The sequence below is a fragment of the Carassius carassius genome, chromosome 3 (genome assembly GCF_963082965.1).
Source record: "Carassius carassius chromosome 3, fCarCar2.1, whole genome shotgun sequence".
NCBI classification, from domain to species: domain Eukaryota; kingdom Metazoa; phylum Chordata; class Actinopteri; order Cypriniformes; family Cyprinidae; genus Carassius; species Carassius carassius.
The window spans coordinates 6097659-6117446 of record NC_081757.1 but is presented as its reverse complement, the minus strand read 5'-3'; the positions used below and the strand labels follow the sequence as shown (position 1 = coordinate 6117446).

The 19788-nt window shown below is 36.8% G+C and overlaps 1 protein-coding gene and 1 long non-coding RNA gene across 2 annotated transcripts in view; one reads left to right on the top strand and one right to left on the bottom strand.

The window, feature by feature from the left end:
- Positions 1-5476: 5476 nt before the first annotated feature.
- On the bottom strand, positions 5477-6891 carry LOC132117350 (uncharacterized). The gene is made up of 2 exons (XR_009425743.1): positions 6606-6891; positions 5477-6517 (listed from the first exon to the last, which is right to left on the bottom strand). It is a non-coding gene; the product is annotated as an uncharacterized LOC132117350 (long non-coding RNA).
- LOC132117343 (metallophosphoesterase MPPED2) overlaps positions 6321-19788 on the top strand; it is a 56818-nt gene continuing 43350 nt past the window's right edge. Inside the window, exons 1-2 of the mRNA XM_059526583.1 lie at positions 6321-6461; positions 8715-8961. Of these exons, the coding sequence (XP_059382566.1) occupies positions 8834-8961 (128 nt within the window). The 5' untranslated portion in view covers positions 6321-6461; positions 8715-8833. The remainder of the gene's footprint in view (positions 6462-8714; positions 8962-19788) is intronic.

Here is a 19788-nt window from a genome sequence, read left to right as displayed (position 1 = left end):
AGAGCACATTGTTTTAGGTTACATGACAAAACATTCATAATTTAAGGGATTCACTCCAGTTTTCACTGCCAAAGCCTGTCACTGCAGCGTGTATTCGGCCAAATGGCTCTAACATGCATCCAAACAACTGAGAGCTCTGAGCTTTCAAGAAATTAAACAGTGCGGTTTGTTTGCTTTCATTCCAAATGAGTCTGAAATTTCATTAGAACCGAGAGCCCGAGAACATCAAGCCTCTCAATAGGCTTAACAGCACCCATGATTTCTCTTTTCTCGTTGAATATGGGGAGACTATAAAAATGTAATCAATACGTTCTAAATCAAATTGGTTTTCATATTTGTTCCTTTCAAAATATAATGTGCAATCATGGAGTGCATGAGCCTGCAGTTTGATTTATTTGATTATTGGGGACGTCAACCTTGTGTTTCATTGTAGGTCTGTTGAGTGATTGAGAGGGATGAGATTGAATGTTTGACAAAGAGTGAAATAAAGATGCTACAGAGACAAACATCGCCTGCCACACACATACACACTCACAGAATTCTCAGAGCAAAACACCATCAACAACCACAGCAGGGTGGAAAGCAATGAAACTGTTATATCGTCTGAGACGCACAGACTTCATGGTCCAGATCTATCAGACACTTCTATCTAAAGCTAAACAATATACATGTATTCATGATTCACATGCATTATTCACATGAGAGACCATTCCATGTGGTATATCGGAGGCCATAAAGTCTAAATGCATTATTGCAAGTGTATATATGACCTTCATGTAATAAAAGTGCAGTTGGTTCACCACTGACTAAAATATATGTTTACACTCAGATCCCAGCATTATTACAAATACACTATTATCTAGATTTTTTAAGAACACTATTCTTTATCATTTGTAAAAAAATATATCTAACATAATATAAGAATGATTCTTCATATGGCAATTTATAACTTATTTTCAATATATAACTTCTTTAATACAAATATTACAAAAACAAATTGTTTTATTTTATTAAAATATGATATTTTATATAAATAAACATCAGAATAAATTGGGATTACAACATACTTCAGTGATGCTGAAATAAGTTTTCATTTAAATAATATATAGATTTTTCACATTAAATTTAATTAATTTTCTTAGTGTGTGTGTGAGTGCATATATATAGATGTTAGCATATAAATAATATAACAATTATTTTGTATAACATTTTTTTACAGTTAGTTTAAAACCTTTTAAAAGGCTTAATTTTCTTAATGTATTTTATGAGTGAGTGACGTGACATTCATCCAAGTATGGTGACCCATACTCAGAATTAATGCTCTGCATTTAAGCCATCCAAAGTGCACACACACTCTGTGAACACACACCCAGAGCAGTGGGCAGCCATTTATGCTGCAGCACCCTGGGAGCAGTTGGGGGTTTGCTGCCTTGCTCAAGGGCAAGGTATTGCCTGCCCGAGACTCAAACCCACAACCCTAGGGTTAGGAGTCAAACTCTCTAACCACTAGGCCACGACTTCCCACAAATGATAAGACATATAATAAATACATCATTTACTATTCATTTTTAATGGGTTAAATGGGTAAAAATTGGCCAAAGTCTTTGTTCCATATTCTCTTATGCAACATATATACTTGCATTTGCTACTGACTTTTGCTGCATGTGACCCTCACAATCAAATCAAGCCATTGTTGTTTCACACCGCAGGTGCTGTCAATATCCCATCTCTACAATAAACCTGATTTCTGTTCTTCCTTGTTTTATTGTCACACTTTCACAGCCGATTGGGAGACAGAGAGAAGAGTGATTGATCCATCTCTGCAGTCTAACATTAGCAGAGGGGAGGGATGGGATTGAGAGTTCATTCAGTCTCTCCGAAGAGAATCAACTTCACTCTGGAATCTGAATTCTCAAACACAGACACTCAAAGAATTCAAAAGAATGAGGTGAAAAGAGGGCCAACACTCCAAGTTTCTTATTTGGTGGATCTACCTACCTACCTACCTACCTACCTACCTACCTATCTATCTATCTATCTATCTATCTATCTATCTATCTATCTATCTATCTATCTATCTATCTATCTATCTATCTATCTATCTATCTATCTATCTATGTATCTATCTATCTATCTATCTATCTATCTGTCTGTCTGTCTGTCTAATGTTCTCTCATTCTGTTGTGTCTAGGAGTTGAGGTGTTCTGGTCGAATGTCAGTTGCACCTTAGCGAAAGAACAACTTCAGTGTCGACTGAGCTGTCTCTATGAGATGTGCTGTTACAGAACAACAGACCTTTGTAAACCCTGTCAAAACATGACAAGAGGCCATTCCACGTTTTGTAGAAGCAGCATTGTGACACAGTGAGTTCTCGCTCTGATCAGTGCTCCAGTTCTCCATGACTTCCCAAAGGTAATGAGTGTGGCACACACCCTTTGGACCCACAGGCGCAGACCTGTCAAAGCGACAGTGAACAAAACACTGGGTTAAACTTTACAAATGCAACCTGATATTTTACAGATATACTCTACTACTTAAAAATCTGTTTTCTACTTAAAAGGGTAATTGGATGGCCATTTTTCACAAGTTGATATGATTCTTTTTGGTCTTAATGACAAAAATGGTTAAAATTGCTCAATGGGAGAGTGAAAAACATATTTTTTTACCCTTCAAAAACAACTCTTTTCAGAGCAAGCAGTTTTGTAGCATTTTCCTTTAAATGTTCCCCTCTCTTCTAGCTGCTCTCTACTGTCAAATCAAACTGTTATGGGAGGGGCCTGTTTTGTGATGTCACACAAACAGGCATCTGAGATCAGATGGATTTGAGAAAAGGAAAACGATCTAACAAACACTGGGTGGATTTTTATCATTATAGGGTGGTTGTCTACACACACTGCCAAAACCAAATTCAGTTCATACAACTTGTAAAAGTGCATGTAGCATCTGATGACCCTTTTAAATATACTTCAGTTTATTTCTGTGATGGTGAAGCTGATTTTCAGAATCATTACTCCAGTCCTCAGGGTCACATGATCATTCAGAAATCAATGTACTTTGCTGATTGGCTGCTTAAGAAACATTTCTTATTATTATCAATACTAAAAACATATGTGCTACTTAAGTTTTTTTTTTTTTTTTTTTTTGTGGAAACCATAATATATTTTCACAGGATTCTTTGATACAAAAGAACTGCCTTTAAAAGTCTTTACTGTCGCTTTAGATCAATTTAATTTGTCCTTTCCGAATAAAAGAATGATTTTCTTTAAAAAATCGTATTGATCCAAAAATTTTGAACAGAAGTCTAAAAATGTGTTATACAAATGTGCTGTTTTACTCTCAACGTGAAAATATTGTTTTAGTATTCAATGTTTTATATTAATTAAGTTGTGAATGCCGTTTCATGACAAATGTGATAATAATTCCAATTTATTTATATAAAAACATTCTCTCCCATGTTTTCTGCATCTAATCTCTACTTTGTTTTGGTGTACTAAACATGGTGTATACATGAAATTGTGCACTATAAAGATTGTTTGTGTTGACCATTAATAAAGACTGGAATTCAATACATGCGTCGATGCTAGTTGCTACAATCTATGGGTCAGTCTGAAGATTTTGGATTGTTGGATTTGAATGATTTTACAGAAAATCACATGGTTTGTGTGAATGGCAAGTTTATATTAGCTTCAGGATGTTTCAATCCAGTCATAGGATATTGAACTTGTTTGATATTTAAAACCAATTTGGTAACATTTGTATCTCCACACGTTTTCATGTTTCTGTGTGAGCTTGTTGTGTTCAGAAACACTTCAAAATTGTGTGGTGTTTTCCAGCCTTAAGTTGCTTTGAATGAAAGTGTCTGATAAAAGAATAAATGTAAATTTTGAATGTCAAGGTGTGAATTGGGGCCCTTAAAATTGGATGGATATCAGGCAGCTTCAGTATTTGGCTGCTTAGGATCGGCAGTCAGCCTCTTCTGGTAGATCTCGTAACTACGCCAATTGATTTTTCTTTTGAAGGCTATTCAGAATTGGCTGGTGTATTCTGAACGAGTCGTTTGTTTGCAAGCCACATATACATTGCAGATATTTTGCTGTATTATAGTAGATGTTTTACAAGAGCTAGGCTGTTTTTAGAGGCTTTTAAAAATGCCAAATATATATTTTTGCTGTCAGAAACCTTCGACACCACATTTAGGATAGTCACCTCAGGGTTTGTGTCCATTCTGTCATCAGTTGATCAGCATCAAGATGTCATTTTGGCTTTTAGAATTTAATATATTAAGATGTAGATTTGTAAAATAAATCCTTTTGACTTAAGTTTATTCAGTCAGGCATGCAGTTCAATATTATATGAAATCTAATTATATTTTTCTCTTCTCCCCTCATTCCCTATAGTCTTGATTTCCTAATCCAAAGAGTGACAATATGTGTGATCGACACATAAATCTGTGTGTGTGCTTCTATCTGTCTGAGAGCTCCTTGTGCACCCTCTGCAAGATTTGGGTTAAGTGAAAATCACCCACCACTCGTCACACAGAATCTATCCCACCCTCCCGGTTTATATGGCTCTTATTCCATTTCCATTTTCATGGAGTCATTTTGCCCCTCTTTTATAGAAGGTCATAAAATATATAGTGAATTTTTAAGCATTCTGCATAACATTTACATTTTCTATTGTATAGATGTGATCAGGGAAAGGAGACTGAATAAAACATTCATGTCAGAGGCCATTTCTTCAGTGACATTTGAAGCTGTATCTATCGTCGCTCTCTCTCTCTCTCTCTAGCACAGGCAGGAGGACAAATGATGGTGCGGTGTTTAACGGCGGCCTCCGCGAAGAACGTCCTACTCTGCCTTCACATTATTGCTTGCCAGCTAGTCGATGAAAACACATTTTCCAGAGATAAGAGAAAAGTCAAATAGAAATGTCGCTTAGTTGTGTGTGGTTTGCGTGTATTAGTGTGTTTGGGTTTGGGAAAATTGAAACATGTCAGTGAAAAATCCACATTTCAAACATTCACCTTCTTGCATCACATAACAGTAATGCAAAGCAGCTACAGGACAATGCCGTCATTTCACTTAGCAAGGATTTCAGTGTGATTTTAGCTTGAAGACACTGAAAGAAAACACAAAACTAAATGCATGCGTGATGAAATAAAAAAAAATATATATATTTCAATTAGCCCTGTCATGATCTTTAAGGCTTAGTAAAAGTCAACACATACATGAACCATATTTTGTATCCACTGCACATGATTATAACATATATATATATATAGATAGATAGATAGACACACACACAGAAACTCACATTACACTTTTGTTCAAAAGCACAACTGCATAAAATTACAATTTAAAAGAAATTATGAAACCGTCTTTTCGAGTGCCTATAAATTGTTTATGAGAAATGATATATGCAATTATTCTTTAGAGCACTAAACTAATTTGTCTCTCTCTTACACACACTTAAATGGTTCAATTGAGTGTTAGCAAGAAAAGTTGCTTTTTAATATTATGTTCCATATTGTTCTTATTTTGCCACCCACAAGTCAAACGCAGTCAGTCTGAACTGAACCTATCGCTCACATACACTTTAACACATTTAACTGGTATGCCATAATGCATTTCCTATAATGTAATGTCATGTTCAGATTAAATCAGGAATAATAATATTCAATTGCAAGAGGGTTTGTTTCTTTGTTCACAATTTTGTTGTATATTTTCTATGAACAAAGTAGCTCAGTTTTCAGATATCGTAATAGCTCTTGAGTTTTTGTTACACAATTTCAACATTAAATGATACAAGATCTGAATTTACTAAAAAGAAGCTAATTTTACATTTAATTCAGTCATACATAGAAAACTTGGCAAACATCACTTCATTTTGACAGTAACAAAGACCCAGTGCTCTGTTTCTCTCTCTCTCACACACACACACACACACACACACACAGTGTGTGAAGTAAATCTTGGTGTCTAGTAAAATGCAACCCAAATAAGCACTTTCTCCAGGTACTGAAGGTAAATCAATGCACTAACATGCAACAAAGGACACTGCAGAAAGACGCGAAAATAGGCAGCAGAAGAGGGTCTCTCCTCTCCACGTGTAAACGCATATCATGGCAGCTTCTTCTGAGAGAGGGGAGGAGTAACCACACACACACATTTCCACACACACTCGCTCCGCCATGCTAGTACGGAGGCTATGCTCTCGTCGCTGCTCTCTGACCCCAGTGGCAGTCCTTTCTTCCTCTACTGTAGTCTAGACTCAATCCCCCTCTCCGCCAGTCAGAGCCAGGCTCTCGCCGCCTGCCTGCGCCGCTTCTCCCGCGTCTCGCCGCCAGCTTCGCCGGAGGGTCTCCCAGGGTCGAGGGTCCTGCCCCTGCCCGGCTCAGAGTGCCACCTCCTCGGCTACCGACATCTGCATTCCCCGGCGTGTATGGAGCAACATCTTTAGAGGTGGGCGAGAGAGAAAGAGGGTCTTTCCAACCTCTTATGCAGCCTGGAAATGTACGCTTAGACAGGGAGCGAGAAAAAAAAATAAGACACAAAAGGTTTAGAGGTGGCTTGTCATTGAGCGGCGGTGTCAGCGCGGCCACTCACCCAGTGAACGATCACCCTTCGCGGCAGGCGTGTTGGACACATTTACGCGCGACTTTGTGTGTTTTTAACAAGAAATGTCGGGGATATTGTAGTCGGGGGTGATGTAGGTTCAACTTGATCTCCTGTGCTCTCTCTCTGAAGAGTGTAGTCCGCACTTGAAGCATGATTTGCAGTCTTTATTTTGATCGTTCCCTCGCATTGTTCAGCCGGAAGCTGTAGAGTTGTGCGCAAATAAATATCACGCGGGGATATAGACGTTATATATTAAGCACCACGGCAGGTTTTTACGCAGCTATGCTAGTGGTTGCTAGCTAGCTGAGATTAGGAAATCGATTTTTTTATTTATCGGATTAATGAGGGTGAATATCGTTTTATGCAGAAATTTTGCATTTTTAAAAAATGTTTGAATTACGTTAAACAAACTAGTATATCACCTGTAGAGTTAATTGTAATTTACTGAAAGAGTTTAACATCAAATTAAAGATAACCTAATGACAAATACGTAAAAAAAATATGTTTAGTAGTATACAACATATCGTATAATGTCGTGTATGATAATACTTTTAAATTAAGTTAAAATGAAAGTAATTAAAATGTGGTTGTTATTTGTATGTCATTAGTACAGTAGTGTAGATTTAAATACATTAAGCATAACTAACTATAATGTGTTACAGTTAAGTGAAAAAAATGGAATTATGGATTTTTGCAAAATAATAAGTGTTATAATAATAATGTTATGCAGTAAAGCAACAGAGATATTGAAGAGGGGATTGAAAACAAGAATCATAAATTAGACAAGATTCTAATTTATGAGACAAGATAATAAAAAATAAAAAAAAAACATAGAACTTATTGACAGAATACTACTGACTAATTCTTGCATGTCCAGAACTAAAGAACAAAATGCAAGAATTCAGAATTCATTTGCATCACATTTTAAATGCTTTCACTCTTGCACACATTTAAATATGTTGTATTTAGATAAATAATATTATTTTTGCACACACCTGGCCGGTACAGCAGATAATATGGAGAGAGCCAGGGTCACTCTTTACTCAATCTTCAGGATGTCCAATGATGGGTTGTTGTCTTATTAAATGATTTCTAGCAAGGTGTCAAAGCTAAATCTAGTGCGGTAAACCAGTATTTAATCAGAAACACAAAAACGTACTTTGTGGTGGGTGTTCCTCTGCAGAATGAGTGATTATTATTTATGCATTAATTTATGCACACTGGTCATTGTAATCATTTCCCATATATATTATTTTCTTTTATTTGTATTATATTTAAATATTTTTCAAAGAATATAATACAAACTGACAGCAACATGCTTACAGATACAGATTCCACAATCAATATGTTGTAACATCTTTTAATTAAATGAATGAAAGTTGTTTTGAGAGGGTTAGATTTTGTAGTTGGTTGTGGTTAACTGTCCCTCTGGAGAAGTTGACTTGCTGCTCACCTTTCTGTTTCTCAGCCTTCTCTGTTAAGATTTTGTTTTCGACACTTTTGCTCAGATTTTGTCATCAGTTCAGTTGAGTTTTGGATCGTGGTACTGTTATGTTATATTGCTCAGTCATTAGACACCGCAGTAAAGTTTCGGTTAAGTTTGCAGCTGGGGTTTGTGTTGTTGATTTTAGAGAAGATTCTGAACAACTTTATTAGTGATGAGCATAAAATATGAAAATTATTATTAATGGTAATTTCGATATGTTTGCCAGAAAAGCTTTAAACATTTAGGCAGATGTATTATATAAAATAAAATTGATATGCACTGCAAAAAATAAAATAACTTGTGTGTGTTTATTGAAGTAACATCTAAATTAATAGTTTTTTTCTTTACAAGATGAAAAAAAACTTTAATATGACTAAATAAACCTAAAAAGTAATTTTTAGATAGAAATGTAATTGTCCATTTTGCAGTGACTTACTCTTTATATTCATAATAGACATTCAAGCAAGTAATTATTGTACATAATTAAAATTTTACGCAATACAACTGCAGTTATTTAGTCATTTCAGTGTCTTCCCTTGTTTTACCAGCTATTCATTTTATGCAATCGAATTCAAATCATAATCTTTTTTCCTGTCACTCTGTCTTTACAGATAGTACCTCATCCTCCATCTCGGCACTTTCAAGGGTTCTTTTCCGTGTTTAAGGATGCTGACTGCGTGGGTCGCTCCAGGGTCCTGGTGAAGTGTCTCATGTGTCACGTGGAGAAAGAATGGCCCACGGAATGCCGTCACAAGGCAAAGTGACCATCTCGGTGGACGAGTACAGCTCCAACCCCACGCAGGCCTTCACCCACTACAACATTAACCAGAGCCGCTTTCAACCGCCACACGTGCATATGTGAGTAACTTGTGACAATGCACAGAAATACAGTTCTGTTTGCTTTTATGCAAGTTTCATTTTTAGCTATTCTGTTTTGCGCTCACTTTGAAATGCATCAATTCATACTTTATTCTTGGTCTGTCAGGCTCACTGTATCACAAAGCCTTATATGTCTAACATGGTGTTTGTTCCTGAATAAGCAAACTTTGTAATAGGCTTGGACTGCATCAAGATACCTTTAATAGCATAATGGTCTACGTGGGTCAGACAGAAATAGATAGTTATGATTACGAGTTACGATTTTCAGGCTCTTGGTTAATATATCGACCTCAGCTGTGGCACAATATTACATATTTCAGGTGAAACGTACACCAAACTCTTTGTCAAAAACATTTCATGCACTGTATTATGTGCAATTTAAAACCAGATTGTTCACTCCACGTGTAGCGGTTTGTGGTTTGGAGGAAAAAGTCTTTGCAGCAGACATGCTGCTTGAGCATTATTCATTTTTGGGATGAATATGATGATAAAATTACTACTGTAGCATGCTGGTGTTATTACAAAAGCTTTTACATTATTTAAATTCTTATTGTCTGTTTGATAGGTTGATAATTTAGCACGATCTGTTCAGTTAAGGTATAAACCGAGATGTTTCAACAGCACGTGTTTTTGAGCTGTAACATGATGAAGATTAAACAGGCTGCATCATTATTTAAAGCCACTGGTGTTTGCATCACCCCGCGATTTAACGTACCGGGGCCTGTGATTCCTTTCTAGTATCCGCTCTGCTTCGTCCACTGCTTTCTCTTTAATCACCTCCTTGCTTATAGAGCAGTGTGTTCTGGGAAGGCAGAGACTTGTTTAGATTTGGGAGATAATGATCGTGTTTACCAGAGGCTAGCGTTGCCGGACATAAACACACACAACTGCACATTTGCTTGAAGAAATGGGGGACGTTTAGAAAAGGCCACGTTTTTGGTTTCTTTAGTCAGCATGCACTGTGATTTGCTTTGCTTTAAAGCTGCATCTACCTGATCTGGGGCCTCATTTATAAACGTTGCGTACGCAGAAAAGAAGGCGTACGCCACTCTCTACGCAATAATTGATATTTATAAAAAGCAAACTTGACGGGAAAATGTGCGGTCCTTCACGCAAGCTCTGACCCAGGCGTACGCACAAAAACGGGTGAAATGAGAAATGGCGACACCGTCGGCAGATGGAAGAAACACGTGAAAGTGAAAGTGAAAATGACAATACTGCCTCTCATAAATAACATGAAGACTTCACAAAGCAAGTCTTACAATTAACAGCCTACACGAACACCCGTTTGATCGATCAGCAGTGAAACAAACAAAAAAAATCAAACGAAAATTATAACAGAAATTTAAATGAACACATATTTGCAAAAAGAAAAGTGAAATATGTTCTGCAATAATATTGGCATGTTGTGCAATTCATCCTCATAAATAATATAGTTAACAGAATGAAATAATGTACAAAACTGATATTCTCGTCAATGTGTCCGTCTGGCAGAGCAGATATAGATGCAATTAGATAGACAGATAGATAATTAAGGAGATAGATAGATAGATAGATAGATAGATAGATAGATAGATAGATAGATAGATAGATAGATAGATAGATGTATTAATTGTCCACTGGGGAAAGTTGTTTTCAGAGTAAAACATTTCTTCATAAGCTACGGAATTATGGTATTCATGCATATGCCTTTAGTTTGTTTTATTTTTGATAAAACAATGTATGGCGTATGTCTCAACCATTCAGAAAGCAACAAGAAATTACATTTGCGCTGAACAATTTCCCATTTCCACGTCGATTATTACCGACATCTGTAGCTTGTCAGATGCAAGAGGGGTCAGCTCCGGTGTCCCCTTTCCCCCACCCGTGGCAGACACACTCTGGCGATGGAGCGCTAGACGTTTTTTTGCCTCGACTTTGATGTCCGACCGTTTCTTTTTTATTTCGGCCACGGTCCGAGGTTGTGAGGCTACAGCATTTACGGCGTCTGCCACCGTTTGCCACTCAAGTGCCTTTTTGGCATTAATAATGCCCACACTGTGCCCTCCAAACAACATTTTTCTCCTCTTTTCCACCTCGCCAACGATAACTTCTACTTCACATTGAGTGAAGTTACGTTTTTTTGATTTCCTCTCTGTGTTTGCCATGATTTCGCAAACTTAACTTGTGGGCGTTTCACGGAATATTTATGGGCAACTATGGGCGTGTCATGAAGCCGCAAAAGCTGCGCTACATTTAGAATTGATTGTGATTTATTAAGGGAAAAATGCGTAGGATGTGCGTGCGCACGGTTTTATAAATCCGAATATTTCTGTGCGTACGCACGTCCTATGTTTCATCCGTACGCCACTTCTGATGCGAATCCTACGCAAAGTTTTATAAATGAGGCCCCTGGTCCTTAAAGTCCGCCTGAAATATGAAAAAAAAAAAAAAAAAAAAAAAAAGATCTGTGAAATTTATGGAGAAAAAAACAGTAACTGTGGTTGCCTGAATTTTACTGAAAAAATATGGAAGCAATATTCTCATATTGAAATGAAATGTACAGTAAACAATGTATAGCTGAACTAATGTTAATATACCAAATTACTAAAATCAGTTTTTACATTTATAATATACTAACAACCACCTTAAAAACACATAAGGTCAAGAGAAGATGTAATGTAAATCCCTAATGTACATGACTAATAAGAAAAACAAAGAAAATACCGTAATTTTACGTAAAACCCATCGAATGTAAGCTGTCACAAAGAATTCTGGGAATTTATGTATATGTTTTTTTCACCGTGAATTCTAAGATGATTTTTCTTGTGAGTTCTTTTGCACTTTCAAAAACTCTACATTTAACATTATTTTATTGTAAATTGCATGATATATCCCATTAGCGCTTTTACAGCTTTTCACTATAGAGTAAGTGAGTAAATGTATTATTGTATTGTTAGTTAATTTAAATGGTACATTTTTAGATTACCTGAAAAACAATTATTTAAATTTTTTTTCACAGTGTGAACAGACATTTGAAACCTGTTTTATATCATTAGCATATTTCCTTGTGAATGGATACAAAAAAAAATAAAATGTATTTTAAAAATGTAGGTTTGCAGTTGTCCATTGGGATGTTTTCTTTGTGGCAGTTCCACGCTAGTGTTCGCAGTAAAATTTAAAGGACTAGCTAGTTGGTTGATGTCAGCTAAGAAAGAAAGATGTTCAATATTTTTTTTTAACTTTGGAATAATATAGATGAACTCAGTTTGGATCTCACGCTGACTTCATGCAGCCCTCGTGTAGGTGATTTAGCAGGGAATTTCGTGACGCTACACAGTAGACGCTGTGTGTTCATATGATCACGGCCGTGACCCAGTTATGCACATGGCCTCTGTGCATCGACAGCAATTACACTCGTTAAGGCTTGCCAAGGTGACCTCAGGAGTCAGAGGAAGACTTAGCAAGAAACGTTTTTATTTTGAGTAACACTCTGGCCAAGAACAAGCACGTTTGACAGTTTTGATTCCCTCCCCTTTCTTTTAGGCACCCACGTTTTTTTTCTTTTTTTTTTCTCGTTTGCATGGAACAAATTCACAGCAACAGAAAGCATATGCTCTGGTTCTGGTGCAAGCCATGTCGCCTCAACTAGTGGAGCTTGTGTGATTTATGGAAAGGATATTCTGAGCACATTGTTTAACATTAGCTAAAGCTGACAATTTTTTTTTTTTATTACTTTCATTTTTAAAGTGTTTAAAAGGCACTCGATTAAAATTCTTCTTCTCATCTACAAAGTTTTTTAGAGAGAGAGAGAGAGAGAGAGAGAGAGAGAAAGAGAGAGAAATTAAGAAATGTAAGATTTAAACTTCGAAAATGTTGATAGTGTTTCAAAATCTAAAATACTGCATTGTGATTTGATCTTTCTTGCATTTATTTGCATACTGCATTGCAATTGGTCTTCTCTTTTGTGCTTATTTGCATATTGAAATGTGATAGGCCTTTTCTTTTTTACATCTGTTTAACCACATTACTAGCTTTGCACTGAAATTAACCTTATGTTATATATTTACTCTCAATGACAAATTTCTGATGCAGCATTTACACAGAACCAGAAGTTTAAATTCCAAAATACCTAAAGCTTTAACTATACTTTTGCTGCCTTGTAAGCACTGCTAGTTACATTTTTTTTATCTACTGTCTCCCCTACATCCTTTTTTATTTGTTCCCTCTCTTTCTATCTTCTTTGTGATTGAAATCGGTTGTTCACCTGCTCCCTCCCCACAGCCACCTTCCACCTGAAATTGGTTGTTGCCCTTTTTTCTTTTTAACCTGATCTAACAGAAATAACCGAGCACGGCCCGGCAGCTCCTGTGCCTTTATTTCTCCAGCTCTCTTTAATAAGAGTGTAATTGATCTTTGGCTCCGTTGCCCTACTCTTTAATGTGCACATGCTCAGGCCTGAGCGGATGCCAGCCTAAAAATACTCGGCTGTTCAATACCAACTAGATTGATTATGAAATCACAAAGAGAAAATGGAAAAACGATAGTCCTGTTTTCAATAGATTCATCAGTGGGATTGTGATTTAAGTAGTGAATGAGAATTTGCAGTCTGAATTGAATGATATATATAAAATGAAAAATTCAAGAAAACATGCAGCATGTCCAATGTAACAAACAAAGGACTCTTATGAGCGGATTGATTTTTAATAAAAAAAATTTTTTATCACTATTGTGATTCATAAACATTGACTCTTGAATCATTTTATGTATGTTTATGAATTAATTCTCTATCATTACTAACTTGATTAATTAAAATAAATTAACAGAAAAATAATAAAAATGAATTTTGCTAGGATTGCAGTATTCTGCACTTCGTTTGTAAGTCTGCAAGACTGAATTATCCCTCACTTTTCCCCTCTCTCTCTCTCTCTCTCTTCTTTTCTTCATTGTGCGGCTCTGATCGGCTTCCTCTAGCCTTGTTAATTTCTCAACCTTTGAATAATTAAAACGCTCATAAAAGTGCGAAGCGTTTAAGAATTTCAACTCAACGTTCATTTCATCCCAGCCACAGGGAAGAAGCATGCTTTCAAGCGCACAAACAAACCCCAGACTTTTGTATCCGCTTTGAATTCAGTGTTGTTTGAATTACGTCATGTATTTATCTTGTTGCTGGACGGGAGAAAGAAGAATATTGTTGCTTTACGAAGTCTTCGTTTGAAAAAAATCTTAGCTTTTTTTTCCCCCCATTGATCAAAAGGCATGCAGAAAATTCCTCTTCTTAGAGAGGATATGGTGACGGCTAGTCTAGTTCGGATGCATTGATGTGCTGTGTACGAGCAGGTTTTACCGAACCTGTCTTAGAGATTTATGTTCGGCACATTTACATCGTCTTTCTAAAGCACATGAGTGACAAACGACAGGAATTGAGTGCAGTACGTACATTCGTGTGCGCATCTGTGTGTAATGGAAGTGCATGGGAATGAAAATATTGGAACTAGCAGGGCTTTGCGTGGACTGTAATTGCAGTAAGCACTCTAGCCGGCCTCCGTAATGCAGATGTCCCGCAGAATTAAATCAGAACTCTCTCTCGTTCCGGCGGTTCCTCCAAAAGGCCTGAACTCCTTCTTTCAAGTGGATCTGTTTTAGCTTGTGTGCGTGTGTGTGTGTGTGTGTGTGTGTGGGAGGGTTACACAGGACTTCCCGAGGCCTTTGAAATGAGAGATCCCTTGATTAACCTCACACAGCTCCTGTCCACCGAGGCAGCCACTGCACAAGGTCACAGGGGTCAAATGACAATTGACATTGGGCAGGTCTGGGACAGGTCTGTACGTTTGAAGTTGTTTTTGTACATTCAGCACAGGCGACCATGCACTTCCCTTCCAGACAAACGCCACTGTGACACAGAGAGAACTGAGGATCCTGTTAAATCGATTGGCTAAAATTTCCTACTTCTGTCGCAGATAAAGGACTTCTGAATAGATTATTCGTTAAAATTAGATTGGCCTAATGCTCTGCTTTAGATGTCACAGTGGACTGCATTGCATGCTCTGTAACTTTTCCTTCAATTGGTTCTGTAAGATTGAAGGAATCAGTTTTACAACAGCCACTTCATTATTTACTGTTTCAGCTCTAAAGTCTACAGTGCTCTGAAATGAATCACACAAAGTCTGATTAGCTCACCCAGGTAAACGGTAATATTGTGAAATTTATTTGCATTTGAACACATTTTGAAATGTAATTCATTCCTGTGGTGGCAAAGCTGAATTTCCAGCAACATTACTCCAGTGTCACATGATCCTTGAGAAATCATTCCAGTATGCTGATTTGTTTTGCTGATACAGCTTTTATTTGAAAAAGAAATATTTTTTTAACCATTACAAATGTCATTTTTGATCAGTTCTTCTGGAATAAAAGTAGGCTATTCATTTATTTCTTTAAAAAATCTTACTGACCCCAAAGTTTTAAATGGTAGCTAAGCTATTAATGACTGTAAATTAATATATACTTAAGTTCAACAATCAACATACACTGAGTGAGTATAATGGATAAGTATAATAATTCATAGTTGATGTTTTTATTATACTATACGGTATTGTCACCATTTTTATAGACAAAGTAATCCTCTGGAAGCTGTACATTATAGCTAGTCATTTTTACCACACTTCACATCCTGTCTAATAACATCATTTAGATTATTGTTTTATTTTACACACGTTTTATCCTTGTCAGTGGTGAATCTGAATGATGTTTTTTAGCAAAGGGCTAAAAAAGACATGAAAAGTTGAGAGGTAGGCGAAATATGAAATGAAACTGCGGTTTTAATTTTAAACAGACTTACAATACAGCAGATTTTTGAATAATAACACAACCTGTGGAAATACACAGTGGTTTCCAAAAGGGTTGCAAATTATCATGTTCTAATAGAAATGTTTGTTCATGAAGTGTTTCCTCGTTCACCCTCATCCAACCTCCAACCTGTTTTTCCAGCCCCTCTCTCTCTCTCTCTCTCTCTCTCTCTCTCTCTCGTTTTTGTGCTCTCTGTTTTAGTCTGAAGTTTATTGAATTAGTGCCGACAGCTGAGAAGCACAAGATAAGATAGAAACGCTGTGTCTCTCTGTCTGAGATGGATTTCATTGCTATGTATGAGGGAAGGTGGTGGACTGCACGTACGGCTTGATGTTTCTTCACCAATAGCAGTACAATCCTAGCCGCGTGAGTGGAAAAGCCAGTAAATATTTGGCTACTCTTGATGATTATCATTATAATTTTTATTCTTTGGCCCTGGTTCATGGAGCTTCCTGCCCCTGCTTGTCTTACACACACACACACACACGTGGCCCTGAGTGAGGCAGATAAGGCTGAAAAGTCAATTTCCTGCTGCAGATCAGTGCAGTGGCGGTGCTATCATCATCAAAGGCTTGACTGCAGGGCACTCTTTTCACATCCCTGTGCCCCACATCTACAAAACACGGCCCTCTGAAATATTCATACTGTACATAGAGGGTTCAGTCTCTCACTCTCGGTCACTCTATCACCAAATTCCTACATTTAAGAAGGAATATTTCCATGGCGGGAGAGAAATGCGAAATATTTCCTTGTAGTCGGTGCAGAGCTCTGATTTATCCTTCTATGAAGACATTACACGCCTTTTTTAATTGCTGTAAAATATACTTTTTAGTAGTATTTTTTTTTTTTTAAGATTTGAAAATCATATTTGTGATGTTGTTATACTTGTGAGGTTAAATCAATAAGAACTATTCCAGTTAGTATAATTCTTGTTTAAAAATGAACATTAATATTACATTTTTATCATCTCTATATAAAACTATCTATGTAAACATCACATTGGTGATGTTGTTATTATTTGTGTTATTTTAATATTAATGCAGCAACCTGATTTCAGGACTTTTTTTATTTGTAAAACGGGTTATTGTTTTTAATTTCAGGATCATTTTTATTTATTTATTTATTTTGTTTCAGATAAATGCAAAAACACAATTACACAAAAATAGAAAACAGGTGATTTATCCATGCATAGACGTAGTTGATAGATTGCAACCTCTGCAAACCACTGCCAAAATACCATCTCATTTACCAGATATATTGATCTACAATTAATTGTTTGTCTGGATTTTTGTCAGTTTTGTTATTTGATAATGATTTCAATTACATTAGCAAAGAATAATATTAGAAAAACGAATGTTTCTGACTACATAAGAACCCAGATAATGGGCATCTGATGTTAATTAGCAGCTGGAACACTGACTTTAAACCCATAGACCAGATCAGGCTCTAAATTAACCGCCTATTGACCGGACAATCATTATGTCATAATGAGTGATGGGGTGGGGGACGGAGGGTCTAACGTAATTATTATTTTCTTCTCATTGGACAGCAGGTGTCTCTGTGCTTGCTGTAAAGCACATTGACTTACATTTCCTCTGTCAATTATGAAGAGTGGGTGGGGTCACTATGTAAATCTGGCTAAGTAAGTACTGATTGAAAAAAAGAAGCTTAAACTTATTTTGCTCTGATAACAGTCCCTTTAGACTGTTAGAAATAATCTGGAAAATTTGCTCGATGCGAAACAGCCAATCAGAGCAGGATTTTCGGGGCGGAGCTACCCAGCATGGCATACAGAAATAGAAACCAAGCAATCAACAAAATGTCACTCATTTTTAGCTCTGATTGTGACTTGATTGACACAAAAACTATGATTTGTATGCCAGATGTACCTTTTATCGGATATAGTTAATCACTTGTCACTATTTCTTCCCATGAGGACTGAGGGCGTTATGTTAACTGTGCTATAAAAGGAAAAAAGTCAAAATAGAAACCAGCTAATTGTTTCCTACCTTACTTTTGTAGTGCTATTTACAAATTTTAGGTTATTTCTTACAATGGAAGAGAGATCCACAAATAGCATGCGTGTGTTCGGCTCTCTGAAGTAGATGAACTGTCTGTGGCTGTTTTTGAAGCTTTGATACAGTTCAATCGTTTGTTGTTCCTGAAGGTTAAAGAATCAAGTGAGCGCTGTCAAATCGAGTATCTTTGAACAGAAATCAAAACGCTTTCCTGTGCAATATGACACATGTATCTAATAAAAGAGCCACGGTGCATCCAGAGTCTAAACCTGTGTGTTTTATAAAGGTCTTTTCCTGGCATGAGGAAGTGTGTGCTTCTCATATCTAAGTGTTGTTTTTACCTTACTTTTACTGTGGATTCGAACGATGGTGTCTTTATTCCCTCAGTTTCCTAATATATATCTTTCCTTTTTCAGTTTCACAAACTCTCAATCTCTCTCTCTCTCACACACACACACACACACACACACTCACATTCCAGTTTTGCTCTAATGCAATTTCAGTGGCTTCATAAGCCCCTGGTCCAAATAATCCTTTCTATTCTCCTCCCGCCTAATGAATATTTAAAAGACTGAATGAATATTTAAAACAATGAGCAAATATTCAAAAGGCTCCATCCGGTCATGGCTATATTTGTGTCTGTGGTGATTTCGGTTTTCTTTTAGAAAGCTAAGCACCTTGAGGAAATGTTTTGTCAGGTACAATGTGCTTTATGGAAATAAATCGGTTTTATTAAAGTGGATATATATTTAAAAATCAATGAATCAGCCGGTTTTTAAGGGTCAGGAATACTTTGTTTGATGCTCACTGGGTTGATTTTCATGTAAAAGCCTTTTTTTTTATGTGCCTCAGCTGATCATTCACAATTCATAAGAAGAGTCTTAAGAAAGCAAATGTCCATTTTTATTTCATGTTGGCATTAAAATGTTGGTTTGCTTGTGAAACAAATCCTTGAGTCGCATGTTCAGGTGATTGTGAACTGATAGACATGCAGCTCTGTTTCCATGTGGAAAAACCTTGTTGACTCTAATAGATTCATATGACCGTGTGTGTCTGTGTGTGTGTGTGTGTGTGTAGGCCACAGAGTTCAGCACGCCAGCCGCTTCCATAACTAGATCTGTCGAGTCTTTTATATATCCGTGGCTGGCCTGACCACAACACACCACATTTAATCAATACTTGTGTGTGTGTGTGTGTGTGTTTGTGTGTGTGTGGGCCTGCTTTTATTTACTGCATTGTGATCAATAACAAATATTATTTTCCGTCTGCCTGTCTCTCTCTCTCTCTCTCTCTCTCTCTCTCTCTCTCTCTCCTTTTTAAAGTGTCATGATTTTCTGTGCAGGTGGTCCATTTCAGATATGACTCGGTCATATAAATGTAATCACAATTCAGACCGATGCACTAGCCAGTGACGATGGAAAATGGGCGGCTTTTTCTTTTCTTCGTTTTATTCATTCTTTCATTTTACTTTATTGTGTTTGTTCTTCCTTTATATATGTTTCTGTATATTTCTTTTTCTATCAGTCTTCTTTTTTGTCGAATCGCTATTTGCCATCCTGCGCTATTTTCTTTTCTTTCATATGAATCTATTCTCTTTTTATGTACAACTGCTTAACATACTTGTTTTCCTTAATGGAATTGTGTGTGTGTGTGTGTGTGTGTGTGTGAGTGAGAGATAGAGAGAGAGTGTGTGTTGTGCCCAGCGGCCCACCTCCCTTCCTAAGGTCCTTTATATTTTTAGTCGGACAGGAGATGTAAGTGTTAATTAGAGAGCCGAGGCTTTTTGTCGACTGACAACCCTTTTAGTAATGAAATAATAGTTGGGGGGGGGGGGGGGGGTGAGGCTTATTGCACGTTTCTGACTTCAATTACAGCCAAGATCCTTTTTTCATTCCTTTTGAGTTATAGAGGAGAATTTTTTCCACCTGCGTCCTCCCCCCAAACTATCTTTGGGAAAATAAAT